The 22,122-nt window shown below is 45.5% G+C and overlaps 2 protein-coding genes across 5 annotated transcripts in view; both read left to right on the top strand.

The window, feature by feature from the left end:
• The window catches only part of ACAP2 (ArfGAP with coiled-coil, ankyrin repeat and PH domains 2), a 101,861-nt gene extending 82,449 nt beyond the window's left edge, over positions 1-19,412 (top strand). The window contains exons 16-23 of the mRNA XM_067542830.1: positions 581-675; positions 2,294-2,478; positions 3,298-3,390; positions 5,818-6,002; positions 6,301-6,410; positions 8,853-8,963; positions 9,228-9,289; positions 14,573-19,412. Coding sequence (XP_067398931.1) covers positions 581-675; positions 2,294-2,478; positions 3,298-3,390; positions 5,818-6,002; positions 6,301-6,410; positions 8,853-8,963; positions 9,228-9,289; positions 14,573-14,676 — 945 coding nt within the window. The 3' untranslated portion in view covers positions 14,677-19,412. The remainder of the gene's footprint in view (positions 1-580; positions 676-2,293; positions 2,479-3,297; positions 3,391-5,817; positions 6,003-6,300; positions 6,411-8,852; positions 8,964-9,227; positions 9,290-14,572) is intronic.
• A 305-nt stretch (positions 19,413-19,717) lies between these two features.
• XXYLT1 (xyloside xylosyltransferase 1) overlaps positions 19,718-22,122 on the top strand; it is a 68,357-nt gene continuing 65,952 nt past the window's right edge. Inside the window, exon 1 of one of the 4 annotated variants that reach the window (XM_067542828.1) lies at positions 19,718-19,797. Coding sequence is in view for 2 of the 4 variants with exons in the window: in XM_067542827.1 (XP_067398928.1) it covers positions 20,190-20,639 (450 nt within the window). In the remaining 2 variants the exon portion in view is untranslated. Of the gene's footprint in view, positions 19,798-20,065; positions 20,640-20,753; positions 20,778-22,122 lie in introns of those variants that run through there. The other 3 variants (XM_067542827.1, XM_067542826.1, XM_067542829.1) reach the window with 3 other exon arrangements.

The following is a 22,122-nucleotide window of genomic DNA, read 5'->3' as shown; positions in this document are numbered from 1 at the left end:
AGCTGGGATCTCAGAGTCGAGCTGCGGTCTTTCCTTCTGGCACACCACCGCCAATAATACAGTTCTGAAAGTGAGATTCTACAGTGCAGCCCCGTCCCATCAATGGTTTTGTACAGGTGTGAGTGATTGGACCTGATTCTGTGGATGCATGAGGGGGCCTAGAACTCGCAGAACTAATAGGAGTAAAATTCAGGAAAGGTATTTTTGTTAATCAAGTATGCAGGTCTGGCTGAATGAATGAAAGGAGAAGAACTGTTGAGCAAGAAGGTTTTGACATCACTTTCAGAACAGACGCGCCCATTAGAACTGTTGCTGATCCTGCGGTAGAGCAGTGCTTTCTGGAACTTGCCATTGAGCAGTCCAAACGATGTGTTCATCATCTCATTTGGATGTCTGTTCCCTCTTCATCGCTGCTCTTATTTCAGCTTCATCAAGCTAACATGCCCTTACAAGTTTGTCAACAAAGAAATAACTGCAAATTCTTTAGAGGCACGAACACGGTGGTGGTGGTGGTGAGATATAAATATCCTCATATAGATAATGCCTTGTATAGCAGTGCTTATATTTTCTTGTCTTGTAGCTCATGTGTGAACTGGGCAATGATGTCATCAATAGAATATATGAAGCAAAAGTTGAAAGAATGGGAGTTAAGAAGCCACAACCTGGAAGCCAGAGGTAATGATTTAGTTTGGTTTTACTTATCTTCCTTTAACTAGTGCTATAAATGTTCTCCATTTAAACACCCCGCATTGTCACTTAGTCCAAATAACTGAATTTTGCCTCGGACTTTCTGATTTGTTCCTGTTTCGCACCATTGCTCCGTAAGGTTAAACATCGAATGACTTTCAGCTTCTCTTTCATCACGATTACTGCAATCACCTGGGGAGCAACCGATTTCTCTGTTCTGCCAGTCAGCAGCTCCGTATTTAATGGGGCTAGGCAGTGAAAGTCTGCTTTTCACTGTACTAGAATCATAGAAGATGAGGGTTGGAAGGGACCTCAGGAGGTCATCTGGTCCAACCACCTGCTCAAAGCAGGACCAACCTCAAATAAATCCAGCCAGGGCTTTGTCAAGCCGGGCCTTAAAACCTCTAAGGATGGAGATTCCACCATCTCCCTAGGTAACCCATTCCAGGGCTTCACCATCCTTCTGATTAAAAAGCTTTTCCTAATATCCAACCTAGATCTCCCCCACTGCAACTTGAGACCATTGCTCCTTGTTCTGTCATCTGCCACCATTGAGAACAGCCTAGCTCCACCCTCCCTGGAACTCACCTTCAGGTAGTTAAAGGCTGCTATCAAATCCCCCCTCACACTTCTCTTCTGCAGACTAAACAAGCCCAGTTCCCTCAGCCTGTCCTCGTAAGTCTTGTGCTCCAGCCCCCTAATCACACAAGGTGTGAGGCAGGCAGGCTCACACCTGAAAGGTGGCTGAAAAAGTAAAATGACCGGTTTGTCTCTTCCACACATGCTGTGTGTACCTGGTGATGATACCCTGAGGTTAGGGAGGAGAACATTTCAGTGTGTGTTATGCTGGATAACAGTGTGTGTTGTTCTGTGGTGAAGCACTGGAATGGGTTACCTAGGGTAGTGGTGGAATCTCCATCTTTAGAGGTTTTTAAGACCTGGCTTGATAAAGCCCTGGCTGGGATTGTTTAGTTGGGATTGGTCCTGCTTTGAGCAGTGGGTTGGACTAGATGACCTCCTGAGGTCCCTTCCAAACCTCATCTTCTATGATTTTATGCAGCAACTGCCTACCTTGCACCTAGCATCATTCATCACTCTTGTGTCCGGTCCTGATGATTCTTAACTGTCACAGACATAAAATGCATATTTACATAAAAACCTAAATGGACAATATTCTATTAGGTTGCTGTTACATACCTAAGGGTATAGTACAGAGGTGTTTCTAAAGCATCATGCACTATCATTACAATATAACCTATTGGAAATATTGAACTCTGTTTTCTTTAAAACCTTTTGTTCATTCATTCAGCATTCTCAAAAATTCTTCTCTTGGGCCGAAACACAAGCAGGCTTACTTCCAAAGTGAACTTTAAATCCGTTCAAGAATTTTGCATTTCAGAGAGCTGGAAAATATTGTCTTCAGTTTTCTTTTTAAAAAAAAAACAAAAAAAAAACAAACAGAAAAAAAACCCAACAACCTATTTTATATGCAAATATCTCAAAGGCTGAATTGCATTATTTTGATAATTGCTTTAGTATGAATGTGTGCACCATTTATGACGATCAGTACAGTTAATATAACATCACTGATTTTTGTATATGCCAGGCAGGAGAAAGAGGCATATATCAGAGCAAAATATGTTGAAAGAAAATTTGTGGAGAGACAGCCTGCCTCAGAATCTCCTCCCGAGCATGGAACAAAAGTTCTGCCTCAAAGTCAGGAGGAAAAGAGGCCCAGCAGCCCTGAAAAATCCCCTTTGGCAGGTGAACAAATCACAGCTTCTCCCAAAGGTATTTATACCCCTCTGTCCTTGTATCTATTAGCATGTTCTTTTTAAACGTCTTACAAGTATTTTTTCTCACTAAAGAGAAACCAGAACTGTGTGTTTCAATTGTTCAAAGTCTATTTCACAAACACAGAGGAAAACCAATATTTTTAACGTGACTTGCCCTGGAATGTGTATGATTTTAAATGAGAGGAGAATCTTAAACTCCGAAATGTACTAACCACAGTCTTTCCTCCCTATTTTTATCCTCCTAAACTTTCCCGGTAACTTTTTCCTGCCCTTTCCCTTCCTCGCTGCCTGCTTTGTGCTTTGCTAACTTGCATGTCCCCAGCGGTTGCTGTAAATAGCGACGAGGCGAGGCGGGAATCTCTGTTCTGTCCTGATGAGCTAGATTCACTCTTCTCCTACTTTGATACCTCTTCAAAACTGCGTAGTAGTAAGTACTACTCTCATGGCGGGTTCAGCATCTGCCTAGTGGTCCATTGTGTGGTGTGGCCATCTCTCTACCTGTAGTCCATTGTCTCCAAGCTATTGCATTGCTTCATATTTCCATGGAATAATTTAAGCTTTTGACTTATCCTGACCTCTTCCCTTTTATAAAATGGTTGTGGCTTGAACCTGCTGTAAGTGTCTGGATCAAAAGTACAGTTTCAGATTACTTCTCTGAATACATTAGAAATATTGAATAGTTGCTGTTGTTCACTTAAAAATAGTGGGTAATGAATTCAGGACTAAGTGGAAGAGCTTGCGTTATTTTCACGTTGTCTGTGCAAGGTGGGTATGTTGGTAGCATGAGCTCTAATCATTTTTTCCCTAAAACCAGTAAGAAGCAACGACAGTGGGATCCAGCGCAGTGCTGATGACAGTAGAGAACACCTTGCCGCCACCATCTCAACAAACAGTTTGTATGAGCCAGGTCAGTTTGGTTTTGCACTTAAAGATGAAGCTTAAGTGATTTCCTTTTCTGATTAAAAACATGCTAGCAAAAAGCACACTGCAACTTGCTGGTCCCAGTAAATCCTGGTGTACTAATAAGATTTCCTCTTTCTATTTCTCCTGTTCTAACTGTCGTTTTAATACAGCTAATAATTCCTGTGAACGAACAGGAATATTGTCTTCACCCATTTTCCTTATCTGCCATCCTTTCTCCTTCTCAAATGTGGTAGCAGTAAGATAGCTGAATCCTTCAAAAGCCGACTGGAAGATGTTTTTCTGCCTTAGATAATACCAGACTGGAATTTCTTTTTATAGCATTAGAGCAATGATGTTTTAACTGTCCTGTGAAGGAAGACTTCTGGCATTAAAGACTTACTCCTCTAGTCAACCTCCGTTAATAAAAATTGCAAATAGATGTCAGAGGAACATGTAAATGGGTTGAATATATATTGCATCCTTGTAGATTGAATTCTGACTTATTCAAAAACAATGGGAATTATGTTCTCCTGGGGACTGAATGAAGGTATATTTTTGGTTTGAGTTGAAAGCATAGCAATTAAACACTCAGAGTTGGGAGTTGCTTTAAAAGTTGAGCTTATTTCCCCAAGATACCTTCATTAGCCCAACTAGTAAAAGGTAAAGTATTTTCAGCATTGTCATAGGGCAGCCTGTGCCTGAAGCTTTCTCCTGCAGCAGGCTCCAGCATGACAGGCACACCTGCCTGATTCCCCCTCCAGACTCTGTAGAGAGTTTTCTGAGGGCGAACAGCCCTTGTGGGGTTCATTTATTGCAGAAGTCCCACACCTAAATCATAACAAAACATGTCCCATACTCCAGACTTTCCCCAGCATAGTCCAAGCAGTACATGCAGCATACAGCCCCAGTGTCTTTCACCGTGCCCCAATTCTTCTGTGAGTTCTTGCTCATGTTGATTCCATGGTAGGCGTGTGTGCGCCTCTGTGCATGGTTACCGGAACTTTTTTCCCTTCAGCAGTACCCGTAGAGCTGGCTCTGGCGCCTCCTGGAGTCCCCCGTGTATGGCGCGGTATATGAGGTGCTGCCAGCCTTACGCCCCCTCAGTTCCTTTTTTCTGCCCTTGATGGTTGCTGGAACTGCTCTGCTTGTATCGCAAGTGCTTTGCAGACCCCTCAGTAATCTGTGAATTGTTCATTGTTTTGGTTCATAGTTAGTAGTTAGCAGGAAGTAGTTGTTCTTTTTCCAGTGATTGCTCATGTCCATTACACTATGGGTGGGCGAAGAGGGGGAGCGACAAGAGCTTTTTAGCTGTCCTTTCCCTGCCGTCCTTGTTGGCAGTATAGATCAGCCTTTTACTCACTGGTCTGCTCTGGGCATGGTTTTGGGGAACGTCTACAGTCTGTGCTGTGCAGGAGGTCAGACTAAATGATCACAGTGTTCCCTTCTGGCCTTGGCATCTAGGCGCACTTCCCTTGGGTCAAGCTGGTGGATCTGTGGCCGCATGGCTAGGGCACCGATGTGGTTGCACCAAGGCATCTGGAATCTCCTGCATCTAATCTGCTGGGGGTTTGTTTGTTTGTGTTTGTTTTTTAATTTGGTGCGAATGTCCTTATTCAAGCTATGCTGAAGAGCTGTCAGATCATTCTTACTTTTATTCCCAAGTAGACTCACATCTCGAAAGCTGTGTTAAGGCACATTCAGTCAGAGGGTGACTCTGGAACAGTTGCCAGTCTTAGATGAGCCCCTGTGCTGTGGAGTTGCAGGCAGACACATGCAGTTCTCTACATGTGTTTACAAAGCATTGTAGCATGGACTCACTATTATGGTACAGATCCTGGTTTGGGTTATCTGCTCAACAGCCGTTTCCTGGGCTGAGAACCCAAACTCTCTGCTTTCATGCCCCCTCCCCTCCCCTTTCTTTCTTTGGTATATTCAGAGCAATCTTGCCTCTCTATTTAAAACTGTGCATTACTGCTTGCTTATACGTTGTATTGACACAGGTGGTTACTTTGACACCTACTTCCACTAGGTTATCTGTATATTACTAGGTAAGACTCTTTTGTATGGATGCAGCATCCCTGGACCTCTTCAGTTTTCTTTACAAGTTGTACCTTGGGAGAAAAGAGAATTTCGTGGCTGTAATTCTTGTTATCTGAAGTTAGATACAATAGTTAGATTAATGAGTGGTGTTCCACTGGTTATTAATAGTTGTGAATGGAACCAGGGAGTGACTTTTACTGGCGGATGCAACACAGCTGGGGGCATCTGTCCCCCCAATGGCAAGATTGTTCAGTGGCTCAGAACACTGTGTCCTGCCAAGTCTGACCCGCCATGTGCCAGAGGCACAAATTTGCCATGAAGATTGATGTATCAGTGTATTCAGGACCCTCTGAGAGCAAGAATTACAGGTAATTAATCTTCTCTCTTTCAGAAGGAGAAAAGAGAGATTCTTCTGTGTTTCATGATTCTAAACAGCTTCTTCCAGGACTGCAGCTTTATCAAGCTGCTTATGAGAAGAACCTTCCTGATATGGCAGAGGCATTGGCCCATGGAGCTGAAGTAAACTGGGTCAATACAGAAAACAAAGCAACACCACTGATTCAAGCAGTCTTAGGGGTATGTGACTTACTCCATCTTGATTTATGGGGGGAAACAGCAGGAATATCTCTAGATAGGTGATGACAACTAATTACTTACCTTGCTATCTAATAATGGTGTTTGATTTGTGGTATGAAAGTTATCTTCCTTTCTTATAAAGTTGTCTTTGAACATTTCTCTGTCATTGACCTGGTTGGGACCATATATACAACTAGTACTTAAATGTGATATTTGAGGCAGATCCTCTGGTAAGCAGGATTTGGCCTTGGGTCTAAAGATTTAAGCATTGAATTGGTTCTTTGTCTTTATTCCTTAGGGTTCATTGGTTACTTGTGAGTTCTTACTGCAGAATGGTGCCAATGTAAACCATAGAGATGTGAAAGGAAGAGGACCACTGCACCATGCCACAGTCTTGGGACACACTGGGTAACACACTGTTACAGTACTTGTTGAACAACCATTCTTCCCTATATTAGTTGATTTGAAATTATACTACTTACGTTTCCAGCATTTCCTGCGTGTAACGGCGTGGCACCCACCTCTCACGAGTACCCCTTACTGGTTTGGTCTGCAGTCTTTAAAGACTGTCTGCAGTCTTTAAACAGTCCAGACCGTGGTATCAGGCCATACCCCCAGGGCTTCCTCCCTGGAGGCAATGGTTTTGCCCTCTTTGGACCCTTCTGGACCCAGCTGTCCAGCTGGGCCACTAAGTAGTTCAGATCTCCTTCTAGGGGTTTATTGCTGTCCAATTGTAGGCCACTTCCACAGTGGCCTGTGGGGGCGGGGGGCAGCTGGGCCCATCCACTATGCCTAGTTCCAGCCCCAGGACCCTACGAATAGCAGCCATGTGCTGTCGAGTCCCTTAAACGAAACTGCTTTCAGTTCCTTGGGTCACTTCCCTGTGGCCTCAGCCTTCACTGATGCATCACCCTTGCCTCAAGGCTCTTGTAGGTTCAGGCCGAGCAGCCAGCTAGGAGCTCGTTCTTGCTCCCCTGGTCCCTACCAGCACTGAGCTGTTCATGGTGCTGCAGTCCCCTTTGGCCAGACAGGAGCATCATCTGCTGTCCTCCTCTGGCTCCAGAAAGGAACTGACTGTCTTGATATTGCAGTTCCTCTTTATATGGCTCTCCTGGATCCTGATTGGCTGCTCCCTGTAGCCTCTGTGATTGGCTGCTTCCCCTGCAGCCACTCTGGGCTGCTTGGAGGACTCCTCTAGTGTTCCTTTCCTGGGACAGGTCTGGCAGGACCTTGAGGCTCCAGCAGGGGGCCTTTGGGCTAGCACATCCTATCACACTGGCATTTTAATATACATTGAATAAGTAATAGTTATTCTTAAGGACATTCTGACACAGCCTCTTTTCAAACTAGCATTTTCATTCATTAACAAGCAGAGTATCGTACTGTAAACGGCTAGACTGAAAAGCCCAATGCCTTTATGTGATAATATGTATTAAATGATATTTTGAAATAGATCCCATCACATTCTTCTATTACTGCTAACTCCTGAGGGGCACTGCACTTCTTATGAAAGTGACAAATGGATAGAACTGGTATAGAGAGGGCCAGAACTTCTCTCCTCTCCTCTTTACTAGGATGTAGAGCAGTGGTTCTGAAGCTATTTACCATTGTGGGCCGCATATGCAGCTCTATTTGTGTTATGCAGGCCACATCCACACAATATCTATACCACCCTGCCTGCTGTGGTTGCCCGGCCGTGCACATCTCTCCACTTCTGCTCCCAGATGGGCAGGGCAGGGGTGATCCCACCCACTGAGCCATGGGGGCTCTTGCTGGGAAGCTGCCCACAGGACAAATTTCCACCCCACACCAGCTCTCCCCCCAGAGATGGGACTTTTACAGGGGAGCTTCCTGCTCTGGCTGTGCGCTCCAGGTCCGGCCAAGGCCAGCAGGGGACGGGCAGGTGGGCGCTGTCTGCTGCAGGCGCACTGCAGTCTGGAGATGCTCATCCGCCCCAGAGGTGACATGCTGTATGTATAGCTCTCCGTCATAGCTCCCCTTAATCTTCTCTTTTCCAAACTGAGCAGTCCCAGTGACAGGGTGTGGAGAAAGTGAATAAGGAAATATTACCCCTTCTCAGAACACACAAATCAGTGGTCACCCAATGAATTTAATAGCAGCAGGTTTAAAACAAACCAAGAAATATTTTGCACAACACACAGTCAATCTGTGGAACTCATTGTCGGGATGGTGTGAAGGATAACGGGGTTCAGATAAGTTCACGAAGGAGAAGTTAATCAATGGCTATTAGCTTAGATGGTCAGGGACGCAGTCCCATACAATAGATGTCCCTAAACCTCTGACTGCCAGAAGCTGGGACTGGACGGCAGGCTTGGCTCACTTGTGAATTGCCCTGCTCTGTTCATTCCCTCTGAAGCACCTGGCATTGGCCACTGTCAGCAGACAGGAGACTGGGCTAGATGGACCGTTGGTCTGACCCAGTATGGCCATTCTTACGAGGTCTCGTCTTTGGTCCTACTGAGTGTGATATCAAAAGGGAGGAGGGACCCATTGAACAGTCTCCATCCCCTCAAAATGATCTGCAAGATGTACCTGTGAATTTTATCAAGAATTATTCCACAGCTCCAGTTTAGTTTTGACTAAATTTTGACTAAGTTAAGAAACGACATTCTGCACTATTGTAACTGTGCATCATTTCAGATTAATTGCGCTGATGGATTTCAGCTGTGTTGCTAGGGTTTGTGTAGAACGCACTTGGAAAGGATTTGAGACGTTCAGATTATTTTAACTGGTTTAAACCAAAGTGTGCTGGATCCAGCCTATTTGTCTGTAAAAATGTTTGTTTTTTTTTCTGGTGGAAATTCTGCAATAATGCCATTTCTTTAATAGGCAAGTGTGTTTATTCCTAAAACGAGGAGCAAATCAGCACGCCACTGATGAAGAAGGGAAAGACCCTTTGAGTATCGCTGTAGACGCTGCAAATGCGGACATAGTAACACTGTAAGTGTGTTTTGATTAGGTTACATTTTAGATTTTTCCCCTGTATTGCTATACCGAGTCCTTTAAACCTATGAGAAATGCTTGGGTGGACTTACACCAGACTGAACAAACTCAAGACAATCCAGAGAGAGGGCACAGTGTTCACTGAATGAACTGAAATAAGCCCTGTACATCTTTGTCTGATGAAGCTCAGTAATGCGTTAGTTTTGTACTATGTTTTTTCACGGTAGTCAAAATGACATTCTTGTCTTTTCCAAACCGTAGGTTACGTTTGGCGAGAATGAATGAAGAAATGCGTGAATCAGAAGGACTTTATGGACAACCAGGTCAATACTCCACTAATAGCCAAACTGAGATGCAGTATAAGAAATGTATTCAGGAATTTATTAGTTTACAGTTAGATGATTCATAATTTATGAGCAAAAGAAAATTCAAGTAGCTTCGTACCATAGTGTTTTCCTCAGCAACATACACATGTAGGAAGTGTTATTGAAGTTGACAGTTGTATACTCTAACCAGTTAAGTATTCACAGGCTGCGGAGGAAGAGTGTTTGAAATTCACAGTTGTGGTACATGTTAGTACCACTTTAGGCACCCCTTTGTGCTGCTGGCCCTCCACACCATCTACTGTGCAGCCTTCTAGTAACCTTCTGTTGAAAGCCAGGCAATGTTCAGCTGCTGCCTTCTTTCTGGATTGTTCAGCAGAAGTCAAGGAATTAATTTTGTGTCTGTCTTCTCCATTGTGACCCCATTTCCTGAGGCCTAGACAAAACATTCATACAAAGTCACTATGGGCCGAAACACAAAAATGAGGGCTTCTTTTGCACAAATAATTTTTAAAATGTTTACGTTGTACAGGCGTTAGACCAAACTTTCCTTTTTAAAAACACATTTTTGTACTAGAGAACTAAACCAGTTAATTAGAAAAAATCGGTAGGCGTTTGGTCCAATTGGTATTAAAAAGCAAAAAATCCCACTTGGCATGTACAAATAACTCCTGGGCAAAGAGTACCATTTACACCCAAATATCTAAACTTGTATTGATAGAAACCACTTTTATTAGAGAGGACTTATTTGAACTAATGCTAGTGGAAAGCAGTAATAAAAATGAAGTTGGTTGGTACTAGTTATCGTTAAGTCTGACTTAAAACGGGCACCAGTCAGGGAATTTAGTTAAAGCAAAACCACCCTGCTTCAAGAGCTTGATCCTGTAAAGTGCTAATGGTTCCGGTGCTGATCCAGCAAAGCACTTAAGCTTGTGCCATTGGCTTCAAAGGGATGGCTTGTGCATAAATGCCAGCAGATCGAACCATATACCAATATCCCATAAATATGCATAATAATCCAGCATCCCGAAAGCTAGGTTTCTTTAAGGATGGATTTTCAACCGTAACTTTGAGTTTTCTTGGAGTTTTGGGTTAAGTTACCATTAAAGGTTTTGACGCTAAACTTGGAAGAAACCACCAGTCAAAATATGATGCAGGCTATTCCACTGAGTAAAGGAAAGTCCCTCACCTTTTTGATTGGCCAATATTCAGCCAGTGACATTAACTGCTAAGATGATGTATGCTGTTTCATTAACAGGCTACAGGCAACCTAACTGTTTAGTTCTCAATTTCATTTTCATTTTAAAGCTTTTTAAAAAAAAAAAAAAAAAGGAAGAAATGACCATCTAATTTCAAAGGGTGGAATGCATTTGCTGTGAGACAAATGCTTGAATTTGGTAGCTCCGGAATAAAATCTTGTATAAGCAGTTTGGATAAATTAACTGGCGTGCCACCGATGCAGAAGTATTAGAAATCGAAATTGGTATTTGTATAGTTTATAGAAAAGTGAGTTTTTACTGAACATTCCAGGGCTTGCATTCAGAACAAATACAAACAAACATTATTTACATGAGATGCATTGAATGTCTAACCTTTAACGAGAGGTGCCTGAAAATGGGAAATGTTTTCCCTAGCTTTGTGTTTAAAGGATTTTTAGGCAACAAATTTTCAACCAGCAGGTAAACTCAGCAAAGTTAGAGAAGTTTTTTCATCAAAAAACAATTTGATGATTACCTATTATTTGTGTTTATGGTAGCAAATAGAAGCCCCAGCTAAGACTGGGGACCCCCTTGTGCTGGGCAGTGTACAAACAGCGAGAAACAGCCCCTGCCCAGTCTAAATAAGCAAGACTGACAAAGGGAAAATAGAAGTGCAGAGGGGGGAAGTGGCCTGCCCGAAGCTCTGCAGAGCCAGGGGTAGAACTCGGGTCTCCCGACTTGTGATCCAGTATCTGAGTCCCCAGATCATGCTGCCTCCCTGGGCATTTTGTGACCAGCTGTACTTGATTGACTCAAAACATTTACAAATTATAACTAATGATTTGAATGTTGTAACTGTTAATATATGTTAGCCTGTCAAATTGTCATGTGAATTTACCAGCCTGAGCACAGATGTTCCCCCTCCCTTTACTGTGATGATGAAGGCAACAACTTTCCAAGACAGATGGATCTTAAAAGGTCCTTGCCACCCTGATTCTAACACTCCTCTTCAAAGGTGGTTCTGAAAAAGGTGGTGCTATAATACTAGATACTTTAATAATTTTTCTGTGATTGGGAGTTGGATGAGGGTAAGTGTGATGTAAGAGAGTCCTGTCATAAGCATGGAGTGAAGTGGATACTTCTGTATTTTAAAATATGTCTGCACTGCATTCGGAGGCAGTTGCAGCTCAGGTAGGCATATCTGCACTGGCTTTAACAAGATAATGTGGATAAAAATAGTAGTGAAGACGCAGTGGCACTGGCTTCAGCATGGACTGTGCAAACCTGCCTGGAACCCTGGGTTTGTACCTGTGCTGCTGGACTGCACCAAAGATCCCTGTTGCCAAGTTTTCTCTGCTACTTTAGCTTCACTAGCTAGATTAAAGCCACTGCACGTATGCCTGTCTGAGCTGCGTTACATCTCTGATTGCAGCATACGCTTACCCACCGTATGAAGTAGGCGAAACCAATGAGTGTAGCTAAGTAGCATCAACACTTCTGGTGTAAAAAACATGATTGGTTTGAAACTGTTGATGGAACGTATACATCACTTTGCATGGTGCAACGGGTCTTCCAAAAAGTACGTTATATAATGGGTATTAGCTGATTTAAACAGCTCGTTCTATAAAATATGCATTGCTGGTGATAGAAGCCATATACTCCATGGTACCGTTCCTTGCATAATACTTGAGAATGCTTACCTTCTGGTGCTACAGCAAGTCTGTTAACTAGATGTCTGCTACCCTTTTTCCTGTTTTTTCTTAAATGTTCAATGTGTGCCTTTTAATTTATTTTGCTGTTGAATGGTTAAGCTGTGATATAGTATTTTTGTATTAAAAATCTGCACTTTAGCTACACATGGCTTGCAAAGGGGATTTCCAGAATTCAATTTTAAACAGCATTTTAAAATAATATTTACAAGGTTTACAGTATTAAATATTTTAATGCAGCGTACAAACTTAAAGGACACTTTATTTTATTCATCTATTTTTGTATTGATATTTTATTATCATCCAAAATAGCCAAAAATATATCTTGCAAAAACAATTTTTCTTTAGCGGGTACTTCAAAAAACCAAATATGTTAACTCAGCTGCTGCACTAGTTCATCCACGGAATCAATTTCCTTTTATTTCTACTGTGTTGTTAATTTAATCTCGTGCATTAGACGTGATTAACTCTGATTTGTCTCTCTTAGTGTATATTCTCTTGATGAATGATCATGGCTCCAGTTTTATTGTATGCTCGCCTCTCAGTGGAAGCAGTGATCAGAAGCTGTAATGAGCAAACACATGCTGTGTTCTTTTTAGATCTAGAAATGTGCTTGGAGCTAAACCTGAACACTGAAAGGGAATTTCAATAGAAAGGAAGTTCTCTTTTAAAAATGAGCTAGTGATTGTACTTATATTTTTAGAGTTGGGGAAGAATTCTGCCTGGTTACATTTTTATGTAAGCCCTGCCACTCTTTCAATTTTGTTTTGGCCAACTGTCATTTCTGAGGATCTATTTTCAAATAACACAATGCTACCACACACACACAGGAGTGACACCATCTGGCCCTGGAAATACACACACAAAATGATGGAAAGACATAATGGCAATATAACCTTGCACTCCCTACCCATTAAAGGCGCTATAAAGTCATTTAAAACTATGCCCTGTGGAAATGGATAAAAGGGAGAATATCTGCGTCCCTTTGCCAGCCAGACAAAGGCTGGTCTACACTACAGAGTTGTGTTGACAAAAGTTAGCTCCTGTTGACCAAAACAGTGGAGGTGTACACACTAAAATGCTGTTCCCACTGATGTAAATCCCTTGCTATGCCGACATAATGAAACCGGCTCAGCCAGAAGTACAGGGCTGGGCGATGCAGTGTCAGTGCAGACACTGCACTCCTTACATGGCTGTTGGCTGTCATTCTTGTCAGTTTTGAGCTGTGAAATTGACAAGAAAGCTGGGCAGCTGGAGTCCCACCGATCCCCGCTCCTGTGGAGAGCTGAGCAGTGGGAGTGGAGCAAGAAGCCTTGGGTGGCCTCTCCCGGCAGTGAACGGGCAATGGGGGCAGCCTGCTGGGATCCAGCCGGTAAGGTAGCTGCCGGTGTGTTGACCCACACTGCCCCGCTTAGGTCTGTGGACGTGCCCCTGGTGAGCAGTAATTAATGCAGTGGCTGTAACCTAGGTCTAACGTAGGTCGACTTGACTTTGTAGTGTAGACAAGGCCAAAGGGATGGGAGGTATCTGTTGCACACCACTGTAGTTGGTGGGAGAGATCAACTTTTGGTTCCCCTCTTCTCTTATGATGTGCAACATACAATGGAGCTGTCAGAGCGGGAACAGTAGTGTTGGCGTCCTGCATGCTCCTCCCCTGACTGGGAAGGCATAGGTTTGGATGGCTGCATGTTCCCTGCTTCTGCAGAGCATTCCACCATGTGCTTAAGTTCCATTGAAATCAATGGCTGAAAATTGCTTAGCTGCTAGTGTAGACAGGGCAGGAAAAAGAGACTTGGAACAAACCTCCTTTCCATGTTCCACCATCTGTGCCATCAGCCACATCATTTTCAGTACCCATTGACGGGGGCTGGGATGACACTGATGAATGTGCTCTGCTCTTATGCTGTTGCTTGCTAATAATTGTTGTATTATGGGCTAGCTGGTTATGACATTTTTTTAGTTCCTTATTTCTGCCATAGATCTACTTTCAAGAGATCCTCTGACTGTTTCCTTTTTAAAAGTTATTTTATTCTTTATATTAATAAACATATTTTTCTTTTACATTGCTTTAAAATGCTGGCATTTCTCCTTTCTAACTTTGAACTTTCCTCTGTGTGGCTGTCTTTGAGGCACTATTTTCAGGTATAGTTTGGCTTTGTTTAATTTGCTTTTACATAATGTGCATGTAGTTAGCCAGTCTCTGTCAGCGTTCATGTCACTAATCCATTTTATACCATATACGAACAATCAGTTATACCAACATATCAATGTTACACGGTAGTTGCTAGGACATTTGTGAGATGGGGCATGGTCTTAGCCAGTGTGATAAACGTTTTTAAAATGTTTCCCTAATTTATTTTTCTTCTTCTACCCAGGAGATGAAACTTATCAGGACATTTTTCGTGACTTTTCCCAAATGGCATCCAATAATCCAGAGAAGCTAAACCGTTTCCAGCAATCAGATTCACAAAAGTCTTGAGTGTCTATGAAGGAAAAGAACTAAACCTGGTCCTTCTGTAATGCTTATAGAGCAACTGTCTTTTTTTTTTTTTTTTTTAAACTGCTTTCGTTATATGCTTCTTGTTACATGTTCAAGTGGTCTGGGTAGAGTGACCACTCTAGTGTAGCCTGAGACTGGGTTGGGAATGTAAAGAATTGCTGCATGTGCTTCACTATGTATACCTCAGCAGCTGGAGAAAGGGATACTGCCTCTGGTTGGAGAGTGTTTTGTTTTGTGATGTGGAAGCAAGATCTTGGATGAGTCACACTCAGGGCTGGCAGAGGCTGGGACCATTGCAGAACTCATAACCTGTAGGTGGTGTGGGATGATCAGATCAGCATTGCTTATGAGCAGTCCTTTGCAGCATGACAGTCCCATGTCTCCAATTCCGCCTAGCTATAACTCTACAGCTCTTGTCTCTTGAAGGCAAGGACCAGCTTGCCCTTCCCCTCTCCAGTCTGTTTGGATGGGAAAGTTGCCTGACCTTCCCTCTGTACATCTGCCCGTGACACACACGAGCCTCCGCCACAATGATGTGCTACTAATAACAGGAAGTGACACTGTTGCAGGCTTTTTTCCACAGCTGACTCCTACCCAGTGCAGGTCATTAGGCCTGCTGCCCGTCACTATAGGTCTGTGTTGTGGAGCACCAAATGTCCGAAGAGCAGCTACTTTCCTTTTTACATTAAGACTTGCTGTGAATGAAGTTGCTTATTTAATTGATTCTCTGTGGAACCTTCCCTTGGGAGTAAATTTGATCTCCTAATGCCATGAGTTGCTTTTAATGCATTAAATTGACTGACATCAAAATGCATCTCAAAAGCTGGAATTAGGGAGTAGAAAATAAGTAGTGAGCAAAGAACATTAACCTAGGACAGTCATCCTTGAAAGTTGCCTCTCCCTCCAAGCTGTTGCCAGTATTGTTCCCAATAAAGAGATATTAAAACACACACAAGTGCTGCAGCCAGCCCAAACCCCGGCCAATCAATTCTTTTTGCCAAAGTATTCCCTACTGTAGTCTTTGTACATATTCCCACTAAAGTAGGGCATGTAGTAGAAAACATGGAAGTTTTACTATACCACTGCTGCAAAGAAATAAATGAATATAATCTGCAGTGGTCAACAGGAACTTCTCAGTGGGTTTCACACTGCATTCTGTCAATGTGCACATACGTATTTATAGTATATCGATAGATTATACCCACCTGAATCCCAAAAGTGTCACAGACTTACTTATTGATCCTCCATTTGCTGGCACTTTGAACAGTGTAAGAAGGATTTTGAGGTAGTTCTTCCAAACTACCGCTAATTTCCTGTAATCTGTTCTGAATAGTTGAGGCAATGTGCTCTGCTGCTGCTAAAACTTGCTTTGGAAATACATGAGATTTTTAAAAATTAGCTTATTACAATGCAAATACAGAAGGGGTTTTCTAAATGTATGTGATAAAATTAAGCTTTTCCTGGCATGTTAAATTTGACAGCTATTTTAAATATTTATCCCTGTGCATTAAATATCTAATCAAAAATAAAATATGTGGAAGATCTTTGATACCGGAATAAGATCTTCACACTATAGAAAGTATCCAATAGATTATTATGGTAAAATAGGTGAATTTTACAGCATAATCATTGGTTCATTTGTAGCCTAATTACTTTAAGCAAAGTAAACTGTCCATTTTTAACTGCATTTATTCTGGACAGTAATAAGTTTAAGGATACTGCTTACAAATGAGTTTCATACGCTTTATTTCACAGGAACAGCTTCCCGTGGAATGATTGCATGCTTCCTGGTCTGTCGAATTAAACAGTATTCTACCTTGAGTAAATGAGTAGAGCTTAGAACGAGTATAAGCTTTCCCACCTACAGCTGGGGTGCTGTGTAAGATACACCAAGTACAGTATACATTTCAGATACCTGGTTTGTGTCCAGGGAATGCCTTCTCCTGTTGGGTTACAAGTCATGTTTGGTGTACAGCAAAGCTGTCTAAAGCATCAGGGCACAATCATGGTCTTCATTCCATGCTACTGAAAGACATTGGAAATCTGTCCTCTGCGATATCCCATGCCATGCCTCCATCGCTGTGACCACTGGCAGCATTTCCTTCCCAGTCACTCAGGGCTGCTGCTTAAGCTGGCAGAAGGGTTCCTTGTAAAGGGCAGCTCTCTTCCTTTGTGGCTGTGTGGAGCGTTTGCTGTGTTCCCAGCTCTCGCCAGTCACAGCAGTGAATGACTTAGCTTTTGATACTGTGTTTATGCTAAATTATAGTATCTGCTTTGATGGTTGGTTGGTAATGTCCATGATCTGTAGATTGTGTCAGTGTGCTCAGAGTTTGTAAAAAGCTGGGAAGTGGTTTTAGCCGTCCAGGCTATGCGGTTTTGTTCCTTGGCCTGTTAGGTACGCTGAGATGTGCAGTGCAATGTGCATTCACCAGAAGAGCATTTCTGTGATCAGTGTATCTGCAGTGTCATGGTGGCACAATGGCAAAAATGGACATGCCATTAAGCATTCTGGCAATATAATTAAGGGTTCAGTCCTACCAGATATTGAGTGCCTCCAGCTGCCAGGGTGCTCTGTATCATACAAGATCAAGTCTTTAGGTAGCAGGACAGAGTACAATTGACCCCCTGGCTTTAGAGATGGTGCTTGATGGGCAAATCTACAACTCATGTGCTGCTGTTTTGCTGAGTAGTATTAGGAAATTCCCGCTCACGCTATGGGGTGAATCTGAATATAACTTGAATAGTATGCAGTAAAACTCTGTTATGCTCTAATATCTGCTAAACCATGTGCAAAATAATGGGAAAGTTTAGTTCCAGTTCATGCTTCCATATACGTATGGAATACAACTGGCCTTAATTTGTGGAAAAGACAGCAGCATTATTTCTTAATACAGTTCAAAATAAAATTATCATTATAAAATAATGTGAATTCCTAGTATTAGCTAATTCACTGAGGGCTTTTATTATCCTTATTCTACCCAGGGCTAGGCCGTATGTGCAGAAGGATGTTTGGAATGAGTAGATATGGAAAAGTACAACATACCTTTTAGCGCACTTCGTTTTGAGAGAGATAATTTCCTTACGTTACCTACTGGTTAAAACAGTGGCTGTAATGTTTCATTACAATCTATACTTGTTTTTAAGACTTCCTGTTTTCTGTTACTGTTGGTACAATGCTTATATATTCAGGTATTTCTGTGCTCCGCTGAATTTTATGCTATTTGACATATTGAAATCATCATTCTTTTCCTTAACTTTGAGTGACCCTACTAGACAGTAGAAGTTTTGCTTTGCTTTCACTCATGTTGCAGTTGGAACACGCACTGCAGTTCATGAATACATTGTAGAATTTCGTTTCCTCATCTGTATGATTAGGACCTAATCTCAACCTCATTGAAATCAATGGGAGCCTTTAGATTCTGCTCTGAATAATCTGTAATGTTCAGGGTATGTTGAGAGATACTGTTATCTTTCACTTTTAAGGGAGTCATTTGCAGTTACTTTATAGGTAGACAGGGCCGACATGTAACCAATCCTCCCCCCCCAAGTGCTGTTGGTTTACCAGTAAATTCTCCATATCAAATGGAGTCTTTCTCTCGCACTGAATCATGGCTTGTACTCTCAGCATGTTTGAAGAATTAGAAATCCCTTTGGTCTATAGCAGCTATTTTTAAGCATGGTGGAAGGGATACATGAGAACTAGAAAAAGCAGAACATGCGCTATAATGTTCTCTGTGTGTATAGACAGCTGCCGGGATCCTGAAACAGAAATCACCTTTTCTAAAAACCATGCATGTGAAGGATGTATTTTACTAGTAAAAACTCTGAATGGCACAGTGAACATAAAAGAACATTTCACAGCATTCCAAATCGTGTACAACTGCCTTGAGTCTAAGGCATGAATATTTTTACATCATCAAAGGGATTAGAACTGATGATTACACTGGAAGCATTTTAAAAGCCAATTGTGAAAACATCCACTATCCATGCACTCACAGATAGGTAAAGAATATTTTTCCCAGTGACCTCCAATGCCATGATTGATAGTCCTTTGCACAAAGTTTCTACCTGACACCCACGTTTTGGTGTAGGTACCTGTTTGTACAAGTGCGCCCCTTTAAAACAGAACAACCAACTATGTAAGGATATGAGGGGGAAGAAGATGAATGTACTTTTTATTTTCATTTCCTCCCACCCCATTTTTTCTTTACCTTGCTATGTACTGTATTTCTTCTCTCTCCTCCCATGGAAGGAGATGGTAAGGGAGGAAAATTCCCACTTAATTTTTATCTGAAAATCAGGATTTTTTCCATGTTATGATAGTAATTACTGAGGAAACAAACCCTGTTTTCTCAAGCTGGATGGTTAGTCTGTGTGAAGTGATTAAAATGACTTTATGTACCTAGAGATGAGTACTAGATAATGTTTTTAAACATTCCAGGAGTAAATGCTTATAATCACTAGTGATTTGTTTTGTTTCCTAAATGCAGAATTATAAAGAATGTATAACAAGCCTGACTTTGCATTTAATAAGTCTATAGGCTTTATAGCAACCACTTGAATGTAGTTTTATTGTAGTTCCCTTGTAAAGGGAGAAGAATACATTATCTGCATAGTTACTCTACCATGTACATGTGTAAGAACTGTAAATACTGTACTTGAATAAAGACTTTGTATGCTGCACACTCAGGGTGGTGTGTGTGTGCGTGTGCGTGTGCCGCAGGCTGGGGCCTAGCACCCCATACAGCTAGAAACCCGGAGCCTTTCCTTGGTGGTGAACTACACCGGCCTTGCCCTGCTGCAGGTACCAGGGCAGGGCAGGGCTGTGCTGGAGGAAGGCCGCCCGTCCCCGCCGCAGCAGGGAGCTTCGCCCCACCGCTGAGCTGAGCAACTCTGCAGAGTGAAATTCACAGTCTGCGCCGGCTCCAGGCCGGCCCGGGCAGTTTGTCACTGTAACGAGCAGGGTCCGGCGGGGGCTTGTGCCGGATGCAGGCGGGGAACCAGTGCAGCCAGTCGGCAACACAACCTACTGGGACCGCCCCTGCCAGACCCGGGGGGCCGCCTCTGCCTCCCCCCAGCCGGTCTGACAGCGGCACGGGGGTAGGTGCCTGCCGCGCCGCGCGGGACCCTCCCACCGCCTCCCGCACCGCGAGCCGGGCCCTGCCCTGCCCGGCCGGGCCGCACCGCTCCCGCACCGCCCGCGCCCCGCACACGTTCGCCCCAGGCCGGCGCCCATCCCCGCGGAGCCAGGGCGGGACACGGGGCACCCGGCGCCCTGCTGCGGGCCGGCCCCGCGCGTCCCCGGGTGCAGCCGCCCGAGAGCGGAGCCGGGCCGGGCCCGCTGGGAGCCCGCTCAGCGCCTCAGCAGCCGGCCCGGCGGACAGGCTGCAGCCGGGCCGGCGCTGCCCCCACGTGGCGGACGGGAGGCGGAGCCTGGCGGGCGAGCGGGAGAGAGACGCCGGCTCGGCCCGGCTCGGCCCGGCCCCGCCGCCATGGCCCGCCTGGGCGCCGCGCGCCCCCCGCCCTGCGCGCTGCTGCTGGCCGCCGGCCTGGCGCTGGTCTGCGCCTTCTACTACCTGGGCTCGGGCCGCGAGACCTTCTCCAGCGCCACGCGCCGCCTCCGGGCCACGCGGGCCCCCCCCGGGCCCGGGCCCGGCCCGCAGAGCCCCAGCGCCCGCCCGCCGCCGGCCCAGCCCGAGCCCGGTCCCGAGCCCGGTCCCGGCCCCGCCGCCGACTTCCACCTGCTGCTGATGTTCACGCGCGCGGCGGGCAGCCCGGCGCTGCAGGCCCGGGCCCGGCTGGCCATCGGCTCCCTGCTGCGCCACGCGCGCTTCGCGCCGGGCCAGGCGCTGCGCCTGCACTTCGTCAGCGAGCCGCGCAGCCGGGAGATCGCGCAGGGCCTGCTGCGCCCGCTGCTGCCGGGCCTCGCCTTCCGCTGCCAGGTAGGCCGGGCCGGGCGGGGCCGGGCCGGGCCAGGCCAGCCCTTCCCTCCCCTTCCCTCCCCTCCCCGGGCTTGGCCGCAGCGCCCCCCGCCCCGGCCCGGCCCCGGCCCCGGCCCCCGCTGGCGCGAAGCTGCCTTGGTGGGTCCCAGGACACAGGGACCGTCCTCAGCCCTGAGCGCGGTTGAGAGCGGCCGGCAGCTCCGGACAGGGGGTTTGACAGCGGCCTTGAACTACCTGAAAGGGGGTTCCAGGGAGGATGGGGCTAGGCTGTTCTCGGTGGTAGTAAATGACAGAACAAGGAGCAATGGTCTCACGTTGCAGTGGGGGAGGTCTAGGTTGGACATTAGGAAAAAGTTTTTCCCTAGGCGGGTGATGCAGCTCTGGAATGGGTTACCTAGGGAGGTGGGGGAGTCTCCATCCTTAGCTGTGGCGGCTGGCCCTGTGTGCGCTGGTGAGCCGGCACGCAGCCCCCGATGTGCCCGTGGTGCACCTGGTGTCCACACTCAGATGTGCTCCCAGCAGCCCATGGCATCGTGGACCGGACTGGCTTTGAGCAGGCCTGGTCGCCGGGCAGTCTGCCTGTTCCCGTGCCGGTGAGGACCGGCTGCGGTGACACGTCCCCAGCTGTGCCAGTGTACCGCTCCCTCCCCTTCCCCACACGCCGGGCACTGGGCCCCGGGGCTCTGCTTCCCGGCCTGCCCGCACCAGCAGCGCTGCGCACATCCCCTCCTGAGAGCTGTCCCATTCCTCTGCGGCGGATTTGCTGCTCGTCGCTTGGTTTCCTTGTGGTTTTGCAGCTGCAGGCGGGGCCGGCTCTGGCCTGCCGCAGTGGGGCACCGCACAGACAGGCGGATGCAGAAGAGGGAAGCCGGGGGACTCGATGTAGCAATGCACAGATGTGAACCAGGGCCTCAGGTCTCGAACTCAGGGTCCGTCACTGCAGCTGCTGGCCCAGGTCTCAGATGGTTCGGTTCCTCCAGCCTCCCGTGGTGCCTGGGCCCACAGCAGAGCTCGGCCCCCTGAAAATCACTGCCAGGCGGGGGCGGCCATCTGGCTGGGAAGAGCGTGTGGTTGCTGTGTCAGGCACCCACAGGCCTGGCAGTCAGGCTCACACAGGCTGCTGGAGCTTTCTGTCCACACTCGCAGTGGAAATGGTGCGTCCTCCATCCACTGATGTCTTCAGACCTAGACTGGAGCCTTTCTGGAGGGCGATGCTTTAGCCAAACACAAATTACTGAGCTCAGTCCCGGCGTAACTGGGTGAAATGTAATGGCCTGTGCTATACAGGAGGTCAGACGAGGTGATCTGTAGCTCCATCCTGGCCTTAAACTCTCTGAACTGGAACGTGGCTAGATTTTTGAGAATACAAACTGGGGAATAATTACAGCGCTTCTCTGAACGGCAGATTGGGCTGCGTTAGTAGGAGCATCGCCAGCAGATCGCGGGAAGTGATTATTCCCCTCTATTCAGTGCTGGTGAGGCT

Source organism: Emydura macquarii, unplaced genomic scaffold (genome assembly GCF_026122565.2).
Source record: "Emydura macquarii macquarii isolate MOO-44397 ecotype Brisbane River unplaced genomic scaffold, CSIRO-AGI_Emac_v2 contig_729, whole genome shotgun sequence".
Classification (NCBI taxonomy): Eukaryota; Metazoa; Chordata; order Testudines; family Chelidae; genus Emydura; species Emydura macquarii.
The sequence above is the reverse complement of the archived record's forward strand: the minus strand, read 5'-3'. Positions and strand labels throughout refer to the sequence as shown.